The sequence below is a fragment of the Hylaeus volcanicus genome, chromosome 8, assembly GCF_026283585.1.
Source record: "Hylaeus volcanicus isolate JK05 chromosome 8, UHH_iyHylVolc1.0_haploid, whole genome shotgun sequence".
NCBI lineage: Eukaryota > Metazoa > Arthropoda > Insecta > Hymenoptera > Colletidae > Hylaeus > Hylaeus volcanicus.
In genome coordinates, this window is record NC_071983.1 from 13075977 (window position 1) to 13096278 (window position 20302).

At 31.3% G+C, this 20302-nt stretch overlaps 1 protein-coding gene across 11 annotated transcripts; it reads left to right on the plus strand.

Annotated features, from left to right (window-relative positions):
- The first annotated feature begins 377 nt into the window (after window positions 1–377).
- On the plus strand, window positions 378–20289 carry LOC128880767 (uncharacterized). 11 transcript variants are annotated; one of them, XM_054131179.1, is made up of 3 exons: window positions 5015–5147; window positions 13395–13618; window positions 17814–20289. In XM_054131179.1, exons 2-3 carry the CDS (start codon window positions 13539–13541, stop codon window positions 18154–18156), a joined length of 423 nt encoding a protein of 140 aa, XP_053987154.1. In that variant the 5' UTR covers window positions 5015–5147; window positions 13395–13538; the 3' UTR covers window positions 18157–20289. The 11 variants fall into 11 exon arrangements, with proteins under 11 accessions (XP_053987156.1, XP_053987158.1, XP_053987154.1 ...); XM_054131180.1 differs by lacking the exon at window positions 5015–5147 and adding an exon at window positions 7537–7553; XM_054131172.1 differs by lacking the exon at window positions 5015–5147 and adding an exon at window positions 11278–11619.
- Window positions 20290–20302: the final 13 nt, after the last annotated feature.

Genomic DNA, 20302 nt, shown 5'->3' on the forward strand with positions numbered 1-20302 from the left:
TTTGAAATACAAATATTAAATTTTTAAGCAATGTCCTATATATAATTCTTTACTTAGTTTACTTCTTAGTTTTATTTTTTAAGTTGATTTTTTGAAAAAGGTAGTATCGTCTTTTGACATTTAGATAGTTTCTTATATGATATGTACATAGGAAAAAGGTGGGTTGTGTTTCCAGGTAGTAGTGATTATATTTGGATTCGTTACGAAAGCATACAGTCTTTGATACGAGTTAATAATATATTTTATAGAAGTATTCCGATACTTGAAGTTTGAATATGAAGAACTTGCGAGAATCGACTGTATTCGTAGCCCCCTGGTGGTGACTTTAAGAAACGTTATCGCAACTCATTACGAGGGTTTCGTAGACGGACGCTTGTCAAGTTGTCATAAACCGCAGTTGCTCGTGAACCATCGAAGAGCAAGGGAGGGTTAGGTTTATTCTGTACATTGTTATCCTTGTGCATTAACGTTTCGGGCACAATTAAAACCACGTTCTTCGTTTACACATTCCATCACAACAATGCACGTTATTAATTTATTTTGTTTTTGTTTTTATTTTTGTGCTTCGAAAAGACATTAATTTAGTTTCTTCTTTCGCTTCAAAACGATTCGTGTAAATGATCGTGTTTTAAGAACATATTAAACAAAAATACTCGGTTTCTACGAAAGAAATTGTTCGCATCGTTCTCATGAGTGACTTGACATTTTGGACCATGTGTTACGATGAAAGAAGAGTCGTATAAAGTGAAAAGTCCCGCAAAACGTCCTTTCGGTAGAAACTAAAAATTGTAAGCTTGAAAGTGTGTAAAATCCTTGAATGGCGAATGTGTAGTGAGAGACAAATATGCATGATCTAATAAGAGGAAATAAGGAGGTGGTCGCGCGTGGAATGTGATGAGAAATCACGAAGACGTCAACGACTAACTTTCAGGATCATCGGCTGCTGTCGCTGCTACAAGTTGTAGCCTATAACTTCCTTTTTTGTCATGTGACAGCCGAGACACGATGAAGGACGGGATGATTACCACGCGGGCCGATGTTTACGCAGAAGAAATGCCCGGCACGTCTGACAGGTAAGCCAGAAATCATTAAAGTCGATCGATTTATGTTACTCTTAGAAAAAATAGTAAAGCATTCAAAATAAACGTTCAGCCAGGGCCGGCGTGACCTTTTGCGGGGCCGGGTTCAAAAATGTTGCGGGGCCTGAATACACATTCAAATCCTACGCTTAAATTTTACAACGAGGAATTATTTATTTACAAATGCTATATATTTTTTATAAGATGAATATTAAATAATAATACTTTGATGATTGTTGTCACCCCTTTCGATTTAATCATCGCTACTAAAAAAATGTCTTGTATCTTGGCAAAAATTACTTTCATTTGTTAATGGTATCATCAGTCTGTAAAAAGTTAATCAAAATCGGTACCTTTTAATTGAGTAATTTTCGTAGACCGCGGGGCCTTTTAAAACGCGGGGCCGGGTTCCGGCGAACGCGCTGAACCTGCCTTGCGCCGGCCCTGCGTTCAGCAATAATATTGTAAACATCGTGTATATCAGGTTGTCCCAAAAGTTTCTTCCGTGACTTGCGCTCAGTTATTTTGTGTGCTAATGTTTACATAAATAGACAACCTGATTTCTTAGATGTTAATATTGTAACAGCAGTGGAGCAAAATGAATCGTAAGCAATTCAATAACGTAACAATAGACATAAAATATTGTGAATGCATAACTTATTAATGAAATGGAAGAAACTTTTGGGACAACCTAATACATTTTCGTCTATCGTACTGTTAGCGATTGAAAATAGCGCACGAAAGAAAACAAAATTCTCGTACATTCCAAAATCAACTTATGACAGTATAAAAAATTTGAAAATGATCCAGAAGTGAAGATATATATATATATTTCTTTAAATTTATAGTTTACGATTTCAACTAGCGTTTACCATTAAAGTGAGTTACTGAAATCTGCGTGGAAATCAGTGTTTGATATCGCGCTCTATCGAATTTTAATATCTTGTGTCAGACGCTTTGAGGTATCATGTAACTTCCATGAAGGTAAAGAAGTATGTAATTTAATATATCATCTTTGAAGGTAAACGAAATGAATATGTACCTGCACCGAGTAAATACGCCATTCTGCAGTGGTATTCTAAATTTAATATAAATTATTTATGCTTGTATTTTAAATTACAAGCATATTTTTTATATTTTTTTCTCTAGGGTATCTGTCTTGTGGAGGTACCTACGGAATATTAATTGAGTCGATAGAGATTGAGTCGAAATTCGTTGTGTTTGCAAAGAAAATATGCCTTTTACGTAAATGATAAATAAATTGATAAGTCACGTTCACCTTTGAAATACATTCGTCTTTACGGATTTTGGATAATAAAAGTTCATTAAGAAAACATTGTGAAACATTGAAATTACAAGCGAATAAAATTCATTTGTAATTTCTCAAATATATTTTGTTATATTAATATTCACACAGGTTGCTTTTACCAATGCATAATTTCTATTCCAAACTGACGCATACAAACTTAATTATTTAAAAGATTATATTTAATAAATAATAATAAATATTTCAACCCCGATAATTTTATCGTTTGTGCACGTTTGTATTATAAATCTACAAAAGTTTATATATATATATTCGTAATTCGTTTAGAAAGACTTTTCGGAAGGTATTGGCGCGGTAGGTTTTATTTTTTTTGTTCCATGTCCATACTGCTTTAAAACCGGTTTCATGTTAGGTGGGTTATGTGTGTATTAAAGGATGGAGTAAGTCAAACTGAGAAGAAGTGACGTGCACTTCGATGAAGTCTAAACTTACCATCCATAAAAACATCGATATTAGGCGCAACGATACCGTATTTATAAACAGACGAGTAATTAATCTATTATCGTTTGCGCGTATAAAGTCCGAGTCACATGCTACTCCTGAATAATTTTGTTTCCTTATAAAATTCATTATTGCATATATTCATTAAATGTTAAAAATTCTGTAAATATTTTGTTGAAACTATAATCAATCGTTAATGGAAAGCTGTATAACCATATACTGAGAGAAAAGAGAGTACATTGACGATAGTAAAAATACATCCGGTCCTCAATATATTAAGCAATGGGAAGGTTATACGTCAACAAGAAGAAGGGTGCATCGGTTAAGCCCAATATGCATTCATATCGTAAAGCAAATAGTTTTAATCATTAAATTCCATTAATAGAGTATTATGTTACGTAAACTGGCAATACTTTGATAACATCGTTAGCTAATTTATATGAAACTTAGTATTTTATTATTTTAATAATTAGTAGATCATTACTAATCATAAGTTTCGCTTTTTCTAATAATGACGTTTTAATTTGTTAAAAATTAATTTGTGGATGCTTTGAGTGAACTTTTAAAAGGGTGCAAATTAGTTTTCATTGTTTGTGCGAAAAATAAAACTACAACGAACGACGTTACGTATAACTATAATCATCATTCTTTTTCATTTTAAGAGTACGTACACTTCACGATACAAATCGTGTATGTGTCTTATATATGCTCGAGTACCCAATGCTGGACAACTTTGTTTGATAAACCAATTATCTTTCTATTACATAATGACTGCTTTATTGTCTGTTCCTTATGTCCGCAGCACAATGCATTCACTACTTTCACAATTCTTACTTCCGAGATAAGCGTACGTGCTTCAAAAGTTTTGAATATGGTTTTCGAAACTGTTTGCATACCTCATATACAGTAGGTGCAGAATGTATTCGTACACCGAACAATTTCCCAAAAAACTTTTGTGTGAAATTGTAGTTTCTTAACATCTTTTTGTATAATCAATGATATTTTACATATTCTCGGAAGTCTAAGATAGATATAGTCCAAACAACATTTATTAGTTAATATAATTTGTGAAATTAACAAAAAAATGCAAAAAGTGGGTAAAAGTATAGAAGCAATAAGTATTTGTACGATTCTTATGACGAACCATTTATAATAGAGTTTGTAACGTAAACACATTAGTTTATTGCTCCGTACCAATTAGAAAACATCAAATTTCCAGTAAAGTACTTTTAAAAAAGGTTCTAATAGAGGAATGGAAAAAGATCCCACTTCGAATAACTAATAATTTATTTAATTTAGTGCTTAGAAAAGTTACAATAATTATAAAATCAAAAGGAAATCCTACGAAGGAAGTATTATATACTTGTAAATTAATGTAAATTTCTTTTTTTTTTTAATGAAGTTTTAAAAATTAAACAGTTGTGCGAATACTTATTGCTTCAACATTTCTATCGATTAATTTCTTTTTCTTGTTAATTTCGCAACTCACATAAATAGCTATTTTTATATCTGATTATAATATCTAAAATAAGTTAATAAATGACAATTTTACATAGTCTTTTTGGAAATTGATCGGTACTTACTACACCAACTGTACGTGTTTGAAAAGTTTTGAATATGATTTTCGAAACTGTTTAATACCTCATGTACATATACAACACGATAAAACTGTAATTATAGTTGATAAAATTTCATAACTCGAAATTCTATGATTATTAACAGTTTTACTAATGCTTTCATGGAACATTTAACTTCCATGAAGTTAATAAATTACAATTTTACATAGCCTTTTTAGAAATTGATCGGCGTACGAATACTTTCTACATCCACTGTACGTGTTTGAAAAGTTTTGAATATGGTTTTCGAAATTGTTTGGATACCTCATGTACATATACAACACGATAAAACTGTAATTATAGTTGATAAAATTTCATAACACGAAACTCTATCATTATCAATAGTTTTACTTTCATGGAACATTGAGAAATAGACTCGAAGAATAACGTTGCTTGTAAAATTACTAAAGATATTTGTTACGATATCATTTGACCGGTGACCGCTGTTCGACCGGCAAGTTTCGTCTCTCCTCACCTGCCCCCCCTCTGGTGTACGTTTCGCTTGTCTGTTGCCAGTCTTTCGTGTGCTGCGTGCCCGTCGCTCGTTCGAGTCGAGATGTTGTCCAATTTCGGTCATTTGTGAACATAAACAACCGTAATCGAGGGTGTTCGTTTAAACTATCAATTAGCTGATTGTGAAATAATGCGTTTTAGGAATCCATTGCCACAGCGTGGCTCCTACAAGTAAGTTCAGGATACCCATTTGCCGGATTTCGAGGTTAAGAATTCTTTTCCCACCCCTGTATTCTTCGCGGCGAATTTCAGTTCTCTCGTTCTCGTATTTCAACCGTTACCGATTTCATCGCGTACTCGAGGCATTTACGGATTCTGTTGTTTTCACGGTGATGTTTTACGACGAGTTATTTGCATATCATTTTCATTATTTTGCGAGACTTTTCTTCTCCTTTTTCCAAAGTGGTACTTCTCAAACTTCCTTTTTAATGAATTTTTAATGGACTTCCTGAAGTAAAATTAAATGATGATTTCTTTCGTTATACAGTCAGTCTCACAAATATTCGTACCCTCTGATTCTATTAAGAAACTTCGATTGATTGTTCTCTAATCATATGAGCCTATTTCGATATAAATTGCCCAATTTTATGAAAACTATATCAAGATTTTATAGTTTTAACACATGTTCTTACGTGACATACAGATTTTCATGTGAATGCTTTCAATCTATATTAAAATGCAATATAGGAACTTGGTGAAAATTTGATATGTTATAAAAACTGACATTATAGACGAATGATATACATTATTTAAAGAGACTTCACAAAAATTAGAAAACAAATGTATCCCTGCATAACGAAAAATGTTATTTTTTTCTAAACAAATGAAATAAAATAAGTATCATTTTCATACAGCAATACGTGGCAACACCGTAACGTTGTGAGACGCTTGGTACATCAAATAATGAAAAAAAAAATCACTTTTAAACAATTCTTTTTTAAATTAAAATTTAAGCGATTCTGAACAGATGTGTGCAAACAGAATTGAATTTAGAGCACTGAAAGTGGTAAAGTAATTTTTTTCTCACAAAAAAGTTTAACGACACGAGAAAAGTAAAAAAAAAAACTCGATAAAACTGTAAAAAAATATAAGGAAACACAACTGACAACTTGCTCGAAGAGAAAACAATCACAGTTAAAATTGCGGGAGACCGGAGCCGCGGTTAAAAATTTGTATTTTCCGCTCGATTATCGACATAGATGTTATCTAATCGTATTTCTTTTTATCAAAATCGATTAAAACACTGGCTTTGGCAATTGGCTGTAACCAATGCAAACGCGTTTCCGGTCTTCCGGAAAGACTGTCATTGTTTTCTCTTCGAGCAAGTTGTCAGTTATGTTTCCTTATATTCTTTACAGTTTTATCGAGTTTTTTTTTTACTTCTATCGTGTCGTCGAACTTTTTTGTGATAAAAAAATTCCTTTACCACTTTCAGTGCTCTAAATTCAATTCTGTTTGCACATATCTGTTCAGAATCGCTTACATTTTAATATATATATAAAAAAAAATGTTTAAGTGTTTTTTTTTCATTTGTTGATGTTCCAAGCCTCCTAAAACGTTACGGTGTTGCCACGTATTACTATATAAAAATGATACTTATTTTATTTAATTTGTTTAGAAAAAAATAACATTTTTCGTTATGCAGGGATACATTTGTTTTCTAATCTTTGTAATTTTGGGACTGCCTAAAACTGTGGTAACTAATGGTAACTCACATCGAGCGTTTGTGTATAATATTGATATTGTTTGAAGTTACTGTTTTCAATTCAAAACGAGCGTTTATTTTTATTTTTTTTACCATGTCGAAAGCCGTGAATTATATCGATGGAGAGGAAAAATTGTGAGCCATAAAGTTTATTTATCTTCGGAGTATATTGAAACAGAAAGACATGACGGACTAGCGTCAATTACGTTGGTCAAATGTCACAAATGTTTACTGATTAATAGTATTTAGTTTCTCGCTATGTTGTCACGTTTTCACTTCAAATGGGATTCTGATTTCGATAACAACGTGAATCTCACATATTTTCTTTTTTCATAAACAATTCGTTAAGTAGGAAACATTATTTTGCTTATTGGCTTTTCAGATACTTAATCTACTAGTTTATAAATTTATAGATTATTCTTGCTACTTTTTTAATACTATTTCTCTATTTGAATTAACGTGATATCATGTTTTCCATTTAGCTATATGTAAATTTGTTGTACATAGTAACTGTTATAACTTTCGAACGGTTTAGTAAAACGACACGAAATTTTTTGAGGGACCTCGGGGTAGTTGTTAAAATAATCTAAAATTTTTTAAATAAATACTCTCTACTTTAATTGTATCTCCCAAACATCCTTAAATTAATTTACAAGTGTCATTTTTCTTTGTTATTCCGTTATGCGGAGAGTTGTGGGTCTCCACCAAACACGTTCGCAGACACCCAAGATTCCGAGGATCTCAGTTTGAGAAATACTGCTTTAGAGAATGCGAATACTTTAGTAATGAGTTAAACGTATTTGATATCCAATTTAGTAGTTGAATGATAAAATTAACTCGTTAAGTGAAATGGCCTTCGCTGTAGCAACGAGGTAAGTGGCTTTCAATTACAATAACGAAAATTCGTTGGAATGATCACGAAGTATTTATTTTGCACTCACTTTATATTCGCGCACTTTTTAATGTATTATATACGCACGCTGTGGCTCGATTTTGAAATACCTTTGTTCAAAGAATAACTGTTCCGTGGCTCTGATATATAAATATACATTGGTATAAAAAACCGGTTTCCCCGTGACACCACCGTGGGTCCTTGTACGCATCTTCAGATTCATAGAGTTCGTAGATCAGTCTTTACGCTTACAGACGCTAATAATAGAATTTTCGCTTATGCAATTTCTGAAAAGTGATACTAATCCGACCCTGTGGTTTTATGAAACTTTCATTCGGCGAACATTCTTTTTAAGTTGCCCTCAATAAGATCCTTTTACTTGACAGATATTGTTGTGCCGTATTACGTATCGAGTTCTGAAATACGAAGTAGATTCAAACACTGATGATCTAGGTACGAATATTCGCTTAAAAATTTCCTGTAAACTGTACTATCATTCCTGTAGCTTTCTCTAAATGAAGTAGTACTTCGTGAATTTTTTTTTTTTCTTTGCTTGTATAACTTCTTCAGGTAGAAATTTCAGTAAACATAGTATCCTACCATCTTGTAGTACAGTGGTTCCCGATCTAGGGCCCGCAAACGTGTTAGTGGAATGAAACTCTAAAAAGAAAAAAGGAGGCATGTTACGTTCTCATTGAAAACACACATTAAAAAGTTTTCTGCCGCCAGTCGTTAAAATATCAAAAAAGAATCTGTAAACTAAAAAATGTATAGGTTTGTAACGATTAAAATTTTCGATACATTATTTGTTACTTTACATTCTACATTTGTTAAAAGTAATTAAGCAAAGGCGATATTTTTATTTTCCGTTTAAAGTGAAGCAAATTTTAATACTTTTAATGAAAAACTTAAGTTGTATGTAATAGGGTTAATCGGTTTCACAAATATACGATCGAATGCACTAATTAACTTTCATATTTACTTTTGTTGATTACTTTAGTAAACAACGTGGGAGAAGTTTATATAAAAAAAAATATGAAGTTATTTAAATTGAATACAAGTATTAAAACAGAAATAAATTTGATCAAAAACTAGGTTTAAAATATGCTACAAGAATTACAGTTTAATTACACTCTAGACGGTCCGTAAAAAATCTCCGTTATTGAATAAGCCCGTGAAAGTAATATTTGTGAAACACTGTTCTAGTTATTATTGTTGTTCATAAAAAATATTATGAGAAATTCGTCACGTAAAAGCGTACGTAAAATATTTTACACTTCGTACTATTTTTTAATTCTAAATTCCTGTGGCTTTCTAAATTTTGACCTTTCCACTGTTCGTTTATCATTTACAATAATTGTTTAATTAATGGGCAGTTTCATGTTTTGCATGTCGACCAAATGATAATGTTTTAAATGATAATGTATTATATTAAAGTTTTAACCTTTCGCATATTGATTAGGCAACAACGTTATTTTTCGGCATCTTAGCTGTCAATAAATTTTTATTTAACACGTTGATCGCATATCACCCATGTATAGGTGAGGAACTAATAAAATTAATCTTGTTCAAATGTCATTCTGCAATTAAGTAAAAACAACAAAATTCGTGACAAATTAGAAACTTGACATTAGAAACAAGCTTATAATTATAAATTTTGTTCATTTAAATGTAATGACAAAGACTTTCGATTAATTAAAATTTCATATATAGTGGTTGTAGTATGTATTCGTACACCGATCAGTTTCCCAAAAAACTTTTGTGTGAAATTGTAGTTTCTTAATTATTTTTTTTTAAATCAATGCTATTTTCCATATTCTCGGAAGTCTCTAAGATAGATATAGCCCAAACAACATTTACTAGTTAATATAATTTGTGAAATTAACGAAAAAATGCGAAAAGTGGGTAAAAGTATAGAAGCAATAAGTATTTGTACGATTCTTATGACGAACCATTTACAGTAGAGTTTGTAATGTAAACACATTAGTTTATTGCTCCGTATCAATTAGAAAATATCAAATTTCCAGTAAAGTACTTTTCAAAATGGCTCTAATAGAGGAATTGAAGAAGATCCCACTTTGAATAACGAATAATTTAGTTAATTTAATGCTTCGAACAGTTACAATAATTATAAAATCAAAAGGAAATCCCACGAAAGAAGTATTATATACTTGTAAATTAATGTAAATTTCTTTTTTTTTAACGAAGTTTTAAAAATTAAACAGTTGTGCGAATACTTATTGTTTCAACATTTCTGTCGATTAATTCCTTTTTCTTGTTAATTTCGCAACTTACATAAATAACTATTTTTTTTTGTAATCTATCTATGCTAGAGATTCCCGAGAATATGTAGAATGTCATTGTTTATAAAAAATAAGTTAACAAATTACAAGTTTACATAGTTTTTTTGGAAATTGATCGGTGTACGAATACTTTCTACACTCACTGTACATTTGTCTCCGATTGTACCTCACATACATCCTTAAGGCCTCATACCACAGTGCGCGCGCGATAAGTGGGTGTATTTTTAATCATTTTTTTTCGAGCAAACGATGAGTGTTTTTTTTTTTAATTGATACTTCTATCCAATGTATACATAAATAAGACACTACACAAATTTTCTTATCCAAATATTACGAATGGTTTGCGGTGTACGCCGCTACACTCTGACGAAGTTGCTGCTTGGTGGTTGACAGCGATTAAGCTATACGGTTCATCTGAAGAAAAAAAAAAATATATATATATATATTTATAAACTAGACATATAGGTTTACAGCACCACGTAGGAATTTCTTTATAAAGGGTCCCCTTCTATTTAATTTTTATTTATAAAGAATGAAAATTGTCTGTGAAAATGGGAAATAAAATTCACTGGTCCGCCATTTTTTTTTTCTAGATATCGAAATTTCCCTACGTGATGCTATAAACCTACATGTCTAGTCCATAAATATATATATATATATTTTTTTTTTCTTCAGATGAACCGTATAGCTTAATCGCTGTCAACCACCAAGCAGCAACTTCGTCAGAGTGTAGCGGCGTACACCGCAAACTATTCGTAATATTTGGATAAGAAAATTTTCGTAGTGTCTTATTTATGTATATATTGGATAGAAGTATCAATGAAAAAAAAAAAAACATTCATCGTTTGCTCGAAAAAAAATGATTAAAAATACACCTACTTACCGCGCGCGCACTGTGGTATGGGGCCTCAAAACATACCTAAAATGTTATCAAAAGTTGAACAAAAATTAAATAAATTCATCTGTGTAAAGAAAATTCTAAAAAACACAATATTTTGCCTCTTAACACGTTGGCTGCGAAGCTAAAACTCGTAAAAATTTCAATAAAGTTAAAATTTTGTCTAGAAACTATTAAAAATTGGATAGTTTAACATCTGTCATAGTATTTAATTTTTGAACGTCGTCAAATTTACGAATCCTGTCCAGATTTATTTTCATTACTGTCTCATCCTTGAAATTAATTTTATTAGTTCCTTAATGACAAGGCCTGTCACCCATTTCTGGGTGACGTAGCGACGAACGTGTTAAAGTGGTCTCCCCCTTTAACATGGGGAAAATGGTAGAGCTAGCAATCCATGGTGTATGTACAGTCGATTCTGGCTATCCGCGTGTTAAAAGAGGGGGCGACTTTCCCTATGGATCCGCCCCTACGGCCACGTGAAACTGCACGCGGGTCGGGAGAGTAGCTTGAGAGTTAGATCGTGCAGTTCGACGCCGATTGCCGTCCGTTGCACAAGTTTCTCGTTTATTGCTACGAAGTTCTATCTCAGTTTGGTGTATAGTGGAAATAATACGATTTTCCTCAATTTTCGTGAAATAATCATCGACAGTGACAAGTGATCGTGTAAATATACAATTTAATACGCGGTGATAAATTTTATTCAAATAGCATGGATTTTTAAACGATGGATACGCGAAACTGAAGTTCATCAAAGTCCACGATGTATAATTATTTATTCTTATGTTCTTCTTATCGAATCTTTTACGTTTTCTTCTGTTGACAGATAAATATCGTTCATTGCGGTACGGAACCTTTACAGATAATATAGACAGTTGGTTTTTTTATTAAATATGAAAAGGTTGTAATTTGTTAGCTTGCCAAGAATATTATTGATGACTTGCTAACAACATAATGACATAGTTTGTGCTCGCGACGTTTCGCTGATATGTGTATAATTACGTTCGTTTATTTAAATTTAATTTATATTTTCGAAACAACTGTTTGCAAATAAATGATATTAGAATTATCGTATAGCCGACTTTGATCTTGAGATGACTATATTTGTCATCGAGTCAATATAATCACGTAGAAATAAAGTCTGATACTACGTATTTGATGATTCTTGTTGATTATTTACATGTAACCTGCATTGTAGAAAGTGATAATTTACAACAGGATTGAAAATTGATAAAAAATTGTTTATTTTAACGAAAATCGTTTTATTAAAAGTTTTCGCTAGAGTTTAATTATGCTTCGTTCTTTTTTTCATATTTTCCTCTTATTTCAACGTAATCTTTTTTATAACGCTATTAAATAAATAAGCGCGGCTACGAAGTTTCATTGAATATAAATTAAGGAATTACTTGGATAAATTGCATTACACCGTGTTTTACGTATGTGTTCCGTTTCTTTCAACGTGTTTTTTTTTCACCCAGCTGTTAATTATTTCGTTGTTAACGCTTGAACATCGTATTGCATGCAATTGTAGATGACACGATTCTTTTTTTTTTTTCTGTACCTCCAATGTACGATTGAATACACGAACGCGTGCACGGTGCACGCACGTTTTATTTCACACAATCAAGTAGATTTCAATGAACAATGCATGTATTTTAATCGATAGAAGCTGTGGTCACGTTATTGGTCTTGATTAGCTCAAAGAATGTTAGTATCGTTAAGTTCCGTTCACTCGTTTTGCAAAGGCATTACTTTCAACGAAGTAGTCAACTAACGGTAAATCAAAGTGCTTGTTTCCAAATCGTTTTAAATTCATATTCAATCAAAAAATTACATTTCTACGGTATAACGCTTCCTGTAGTGTTACAGAACATATATATATCCCTGTTTGTAATAATTAAATGTTTAATGTTTATTGATAATTGTAATAATAAATGTTGATGACTATACGACTTTTTTTCAACGTCTCTTAAGTTCAATCGAAGTTTATAAGATATGAATCAAATGTAATATATTGTCACAAAAAAGTTCGAAATTATTGAGACCTTGCTGTGATATTCTGTGAGTATTCTTCTCAAAATTTAATATTGGATCAATAAATTCACAGTATAGATTTTACACAGTATCGTTTTATTACTTGATGTTTGTAAAGCTTGTTTACGAAGTAGAAATTAAAATTAAATTGATACGGTGTACAATTACATTTCAATCATATGATAGCCGAATAATTTATTTTCAGTAGTTTGATTGCTTCGTTGGTCTATGTTTATTTTTATATAATTTACTACGGTCATTCCTTAATAAGAATAATATACTTGGTACTAGTTGCAGTTACTAATAATAACCTTCTTCATGCCGAGAATATATTTTTAGAAACAATAAGAAAACCGTACTTTCTCAGTTTTGTATTTATCGAATTTAAAACATTACGGTAAAGAGCTTTACGATTGGCGGTAATAAGTTCAGAAAATTGTTGATAATACAAACTTTGTGGCTGCAATTTTGAAGAGATCTTGCGTTCTTTCCGTCGAAGAACAAAAGAGTTTGTTGTTTCTAGCTTAATGTATGAAAACTATGTAAATGCGAAATATGTGATAAGTGATGTGTGAACTTCGAACAGACCAGGAGGACGACGGTGGCGTATGATTCGCAGCACGGAAGGAGAAGGATAAACGATTTGAAAGATGAATTTCGAAGCAAGGAATTGTAGCACGATGCCACGACCGTAATTGCTCGAAAGCGATATAACCACAATTCCCACGAAATGGCCAGGCAAATCTCGTTTTCCTCCACTCTGACGTCGGAAGAAATGAGTAGAATGCAACCTTGTATGAAAGCTAGGTGGTATGTCTTCTTCCTAACACTTTCTACAGAGAACTTTTCGTGTGTGTGCGTGTGTGTAACGTTCGAAAGAATTCCAACGAAAACGTATTCGGTTTCAAACCACCATAAACCGAAGGAATGTGTCTAAACTTTCCTTGACGGCGCACAGTGGAGCGACGCTGTATAAATGTTGGACATTGAGGAAAAAAATAAACATACAAATGTTAAAACCTAAATACATTTTAATGAATGTTTAAACCTTTGACAATTATGTTTCATAGTATTATTACGTTTTGCTTCACTATTTACCTCATGACATCTGAAATTAGTTAAATCTATTTATCTTTTCTTTAATTTGCATTGCAATTCCTGTATTATATGACTTTACCAAAAGAATGTGTGCAATATCTAATATTGAGATTGTAATAATTCTAAAATAAACAGAAAGATGATTTAAATGTAGAACAGAACTTTGTTACATTTCCTTGTAGAAATTATAAATGTTTCTTAAATTTTGACAAAGAAGCAACTAAAAGCAAAGACTACGTGAACGGCTACAGTCTACATACTTCCTAAAAACAAATGGTGCAAAGTTTTGTCTTGGCGAATTTAGACGATTTTTATAATTGAATAAAACATTTATGTTATGTATGTAGACTGTAGCCGTTCACGTAGTCTTTGCTTTTAGTTGCTTCTTTGTCAAAATTTAAGAAACATTTATAACTTCTACAATGAAATGTAACAAAGTTCTGTTCTACATTTAAATCATCTTTCTGTTTATTTTAGAATTATTACAATCCCAATATTAGATATCGCACACATTCTTTTGGTAAAGTCATATAATACAGGAATTGCAATGTAAATTAAAGAAAAGATAAATAGATCAACGTAACTAATTTCAGATGTCATGAGGTAAATAGTGAAGCAAAACGTAATAATACTATGAAACATAATTGTCAAAGGTTTAAGCATTCATTAAAATGTATTTAGGTTTTAACATTTGTATGTTTATTTTTTGCCTCAATGTCCAACATTTATACAGCGTCGCTCCACTGTGCGGCTTACTCAATTCTAAATACAGTGACTAACTTTAATATTTGGATAATTGACAATTTTCACTTTGTCGCTTCATGATATAGTGGAGAAAAATGCAAACCTAAATCTCTTAAAGAATAATTTGTGTAAAAGTGCAATGAATATAGGGATTTACAATACGTTTAAGGTTTATCAGAAGAATTACCCCAAACATAAAGCTCGTATTGTACAAGACTTCATAAGATTTTATGAAAGACTTCATAAAAAATTTTGTCTTATCATCTCCTATAACCTGATATTATTTAATAATTGATTTAACGAATTTCTCATTTAACATTTCTCATTTAACATTTCTCTGAGCGCATGTCTCGAGGACGTGTACATATACATACGTCATTCGGCGTCAATAAGGTTAATAAATGACGCAGATAGCCTCTTATTTGTTCGAGATGAAATACAATTTTATTCCGTAATTGAAATTCTAATTCTTATTCAACGAGTCCTGTATAAAAAGTCATATGTCATTGCTTACGCAACAGTTCTCTTTAGATAAGAAATTTGCTCTTCTCTGATTACTCGGTGGTGTACTATGTCTCAATGAGACCGAAGACAAGTTGAGGTGCGGACGCCTCGTTTGAAGACAAACACTTTTTAAATTAATTTCATTTTATTGAAAAAAACAAATGAACTGCATAGCATAAGAGAACAAAATGTTTTTAACTATTTCCACATTAGGAAAAGTTGATATTAGTCAATTTTGACTACTATTTGTCTCAAATAACGTTAATATAATTTATAACGAAATGTTCACTGTCAATCGTACATTTCAATCTTATTTTTTACTGAAGCGGAAGTTTGCTTTTCGATCTCTTAGAGTTGTAACGAATTTATAATCTTTATTTGCAATTTAGATTATTGATAACAAATAAATTTCGATTGCTATAGCAATAAAAAATTCTTCATAATATAGATAATTGTTAAATTTCTAAAATTTCATAAACAAACAACGAACAACAAACAAATTTACATTAATTTATAAATAATTAATACCTCGTGGGATTTCTTTTTGATTTTATAATTACTGCAACCCTTCTAGGCTGTAATTAACTAAATGTCGATGTCATTCGGGGTGAGATTTTCTTCCACTACTGTATTACAGCATTTTTTAAGACTTCTTTACTAGAAATTTGATGTTTTCTAATTTGTACGAAGCAATAAACTGATGTGTTTATGTTACAAACTCTACTGTAAATGATTCGTCATAAGAATCATACAAATACTTTCGCATTTTTTTTGTTAATTTCACAAATTATATTAACTAGTAAATGAACTGTTTGAACTATATCCATTTTAGAGACTTCCAAGAATATGTAAAATATCATTGATTACAAAAAAAGAAGTTAAGAAACTACAATTTCACACAAAAGTTTTTTGGGAAATTGATCGATGTACGAATACATTCTACGCTCACTGTATGATCTTCAATCGTTTAAGATGATTTTCATGTTTTATACAAAAAAAAATCCATCGAATCGATAGATGTACGATTTTAAGCGACAGTCACGGTACATCGGTTCACTCTTCGTACGGTAGTGATTGGTACGGTCGCGAGACAGTCATAAAACACAGCTATAAAACACAAATTGTAATGCATTTGACACGGTTCAGTCGGAAAGATATTTATATCTAACGTACTTTGAGCATAATAATTTGTCCAAGTTCATTATGACGAAGGTACGGGTAAGACTAACTTGAGTTGAATAGCAAAGAGACCAGGGTCAACTGCGTGACGAGCCTGAATAACAGAACAGCAGTTGACCAGATCAACGGAGCGACGTGTAGCTTGAATTTAACTTGTAGAAGCTATTACTACTGTATTTTTAAGCTTTTCTGTATAATGTTACAGAGTAAATGGCCACTGGCCTTTGCTCCGATTACCAGCCTCGTAAGTTTCAATTCTTTTTCTGTGTCTGTGAAAAGAAGAAACATACATGTCGGATTCCGTAACCTCCTCCTTTTCGAAGTCGGTTAAAAATATAAATTTTCATAACCATCCACATTCAAGTAACAACGTAATCTAAACGTCGATAGAAAATTATTAACCCTTCAACTACCAGTATATTTAGAAAGAGTCTTCAATTTAAAAGAGGATATTCTACTAAATGTATATTAATCTAGACTAGTATTAATTTCTACAGACTGTTACTAGGTATATCAAGAGTCTTATCTGTTAAAAAAATTAGAAATTCATAATTAACGAAACATTTTTTTTCTATTTTATTACTCTTGCTACAGACAAAAAGTATTTCCGTTCTTTTAGTACGAGAAAGATCTTACTTTTATCGGATGAAGAGTTAAAAACATCTTAAGTACTTTATTATTCAAAGTGTATTCACGAAGGTTTATAGATACGTATAGTGAATCCTTTATAAAAGATGCGTGGTGATTCGCGCCATGTACATCGATTAGGGATTCCGTTGACGTCTAACAAGGAATGTTTTCGAAGTATTCCACTCCGGATTTTTTTGAAACTTTTCATATGTATAAAACATCGACAAATATAAACGACACATTTGAATGCATCTCGAAAAATTAAAAAAAAAAAGTGTTGAAAATTGTCGGGTTTACAACTGTTTAAAGTTTCGTGCCACCTATTTTTTAATAAATTGTAACTGTTTAACTAGCCGAGGGATTAAAATGACCTTTCGCGGGCTGAAGACATAAAAGTATCGAATAAAAATAATTTCAGTTTATGCAAAAATTTGCTCTGTTAATAAATATGAGCCTGTTTTTATACCACCGACACTTTGAAAAATTTGAAAAAGTATGAAAATTAGTCTCATTTGTCCTCCTTACGGAGGAACTTTCAAACAGATGCAGAGATTTGAATTAGTTGACTGAAAATTAATTTAAGCGATCACTAATCGAAGTGTAACCAAAGCGTTGACTTTAGCTAAAAAATAACGGCGACCAATCAGTATCAGGTAACGTTATTTCGTGACAAGAAAACATTACGAATAAATAAAACTGCATTGGAAAACAGTTCTAGTGGACCCTACGCGTTAACGTAAAAAGTGTTTTAAAAGTTTTCTCTCAAGAACCGTGCCTTCTACGTGTAGTTTGGAAAACACTATCGCAGTGAGTTCCTTACAGATATTGATTTTTGTCTTTTTTTTTTCAGTGTCATAATGTCGAGTGATTCTCCATCACCCCTGCAGACCTCTATACCTCTGGTAGACTACGATGTACCAGATGAAGCTCGTTCTGGAAAAGTTACACCGACCACACCTACCATTCCGGTGACGACTAAACTTTTGAATAACGACACCACCGACACTGAGACGATCGAGAATGCAGTACCGATCGCGCAGACCGTTCTACCGGTACCAGAGCCACGACCGAAGATCGAGAGGAACGGAATCGATTCGGAAACAAAGAAGTCGGTCACTCAACCCGATGACGATTCCTGCGTCGTGGACTGTATATACTTTACGCAGCAGTGCTGCGAATGCATGATACTTTAACGGTCAAAAATCACCACGTGTCGTGAGATCATGCGTGACTGTAAAGAAAATTAGAACCGTCGTTTGTTGAACACCTCTCGTGTTCTCGTTCTTAAACGACCAATAACTGTCCTTAGATAAAACGATTACGGTTACGATTATATTTCGTCGTAATCCGTAAACTATTTAACAACGTGACGAAACCACTGATCATTCCTTCGTTTTTTTTTTTTTTTTTTCGGGAAACCGAAGATCTGAAATTTAACTCTAATACTGAATTAAGAGTAAGATGATTTTTATGATAAGATGATTATTTATTAGATAAAATTTATAAAGTACATATATTGCGATATTTTGTATAATTAATATGTACACTAGGTTTTTTGGAAGCTTCGGTGAAATCATTCACAACGCAGAAGTATTTGTTTATCAGTTACAATAGTATACTTAAATATGACGTGAAATTAATAGTTATTTACGAAATAGTATGACTATTATCGTTCGGTACTAATTACCTATCTCATTAGTTTATGAGATCTAAGATTACTGACCCTGCTTAATACCTTGAACTGCTGAATTTGATTTCCAGTTGTGTGTTTTATTTAACTCTAGATACGTGGTTTATCCACGTAATATAATTTCTTGAACAAAATAGTATGGTAAAAAGATTACAATGAAGTCTAGAACCATTCACTGAAAACAATGAATCTCATTTTATAAAGAGTTCTGCTGCATGATAATTTCATAATTTGCCATGCATTCCTATTTTCAAATAGTGATACTAAACTTAGTTCTTAAGTGCTTGTACGCATTATACCAAACAAAGCATTCAAAGTTGTAATTTATACGAAATTGCTTCTTAATGCATCTTGATCCTTTGTTTTTAAGTAAAAACTATGCAATGCAACAAATTTTTGTGTGTATGCATAATACATGTTGCGATACATACAAATTTGTTAACATAGATACAGTTCTTCGATAAAGATTATTAGAAAATTGTAAAACTATAATGTTAACTTCCTTCGAAAAGACTGCTCAAGTGCCGTAAATGTATGTAAATTTAAAGATATCAAGTATCATTTTTTGATGATATTAAAAGTTTCTTATAAAACGAACATTCACATAGATTGAGTATCGTTTCCAAATGTAAAATTTTACATTTATGAATAATATAGAATTTATACATTATATTATATATATAAAGCTTGCAATTTAAAGGAATAAATTAAAAAAAGTATTTATGACGCAATATATAATCGAAACCATTATATGTTAAAGAAAATTGTGTAAATGAAAAGACCTTTGAAGTATATTCTTGATATACATTAACAAAAAATGTATGTTACAAATAGTTTTTTAAACATGTACAAATTAAAAAGGCATTGCCATGACGTTTCAAAATCCATGTCAATTATATAAGAAATTTTACAAGTTAATGACTTTTATATAAAGCCCTATTTTTATAAACAATCAAGGAAGATAGAAAAATATCAAATGCTTGCATCAGATTTTTTGAGACGAATATATACTTTGTATATATACATATAATTGTTAGCATTTAACGACAAACTTAATACAATTAATTAAATTTCAAGAAGTTATATGATTCAATAGCAATATAGGACATCAAAATTTGTGTGTTAAATAGTTTCGACTTTCATTATATGATACTACTATATACTAATAGAAAACAAATTTTAATGCTTACTCTCTTTACATAGAGTGAGTGATTACTTTGATGATATTCGTTTAATAACATCTATGCTATGTTTGTTGTATATAAATGTGTATCTTTCACGACTAAATAATGATAGTTATATACTGTCTCAATACCTATTTACAAATTAAACAGTTATATATTTTGTGATACATTTTTATAATACATAACACACCCAGTATTTTAATTTATTAATTGCTTTTGTCTATCATAATACTATCAATGATAGATAATTAAACATTTTTTGTTAATATTTTATACAAATATGTGCAATAAATAAGGACTAAATTCTAATGAGAAATAATTGTGAAAACTATTACAAATATCTAGCGATAGTTATACTAATTCAAAAAGTATATTCGCAAAATATTGCAGCATAAGTATGATATACAACGTTTTATTGTGAATATTTCTATAATAAATACAGGAAAATGAGAGGACGATCTATTT